Genomic DNA, 355 nt, shown 5'->3' with positions numbered 1-355 from the left:
AAGTATAAAATTCATCAAACGCACACTGTAGTCATATTAAATGGCATCAAGCATCAGTAGACAATAATTTAATAATTTTATCAAATCTATATCAATCCCCTTTTCCGTTCCAACAGTGCTTACGGTGCCGCCCCAGCCTACGACGAGAAGAGCACCTTCAAAGTGCACCAGGTGATTGAGGATGCTATTAACAAGTTCCAGTAGAGACCGCGAGGTTAAAATATCCTGCTGAACAGGGCGAAAAATAAAAGCATGTTCTTTTTCTTCCACTTAAGATTTCTCTTTAAAAAATTAAAGTTCAAACGCGCTGAAAAGCGCGAAGAAAAAAAATTCTTCTACTTAAAAATTCTCTTAA

The 355-nt window shown here is 36.6% G+C and overlaps 1 protein-coding gene across 1 annotated transcript in view; it reads left to right on the top strand.

The window, feature by feature from the left end:
* LOC119593810 overlaps positions 1-200 on the top strand; it is a gene marked incomplete at its 3' end in the record, with an annotated part of 1,500 nt that extends 1,300 nt beyond the window's left edge. The window contains 1 exon segment of the mRNA XM_037942840.1: positions 117-200. Coding sequence (XP_037798768.1) covers positions 117-200 — 84 coding nt within the window.
* Between the last annotated feature and the right edge of the window lie 155 nt (positions 201-355).

This window comes from Penaeus monodon, chromosome 32, assembly GCF_015228065.2.
Source record: "Penaeus monodon isolate SGIC_2016 chromosome 32, NSTDA_Pmon_1, whole genome shotgun sequence".
Lineage (NCBI taxonomy): Eukaryota > Metazoa > Arthropoda > Malacostraca > Decapoda > Penaeidae > Penaeus > Penaeus monodon.
The sequence above is the reverse complement of the archived record's forward strand: the minus strand, read 5'-3'. Positions and strand labels throughout refer to the sequence as shown.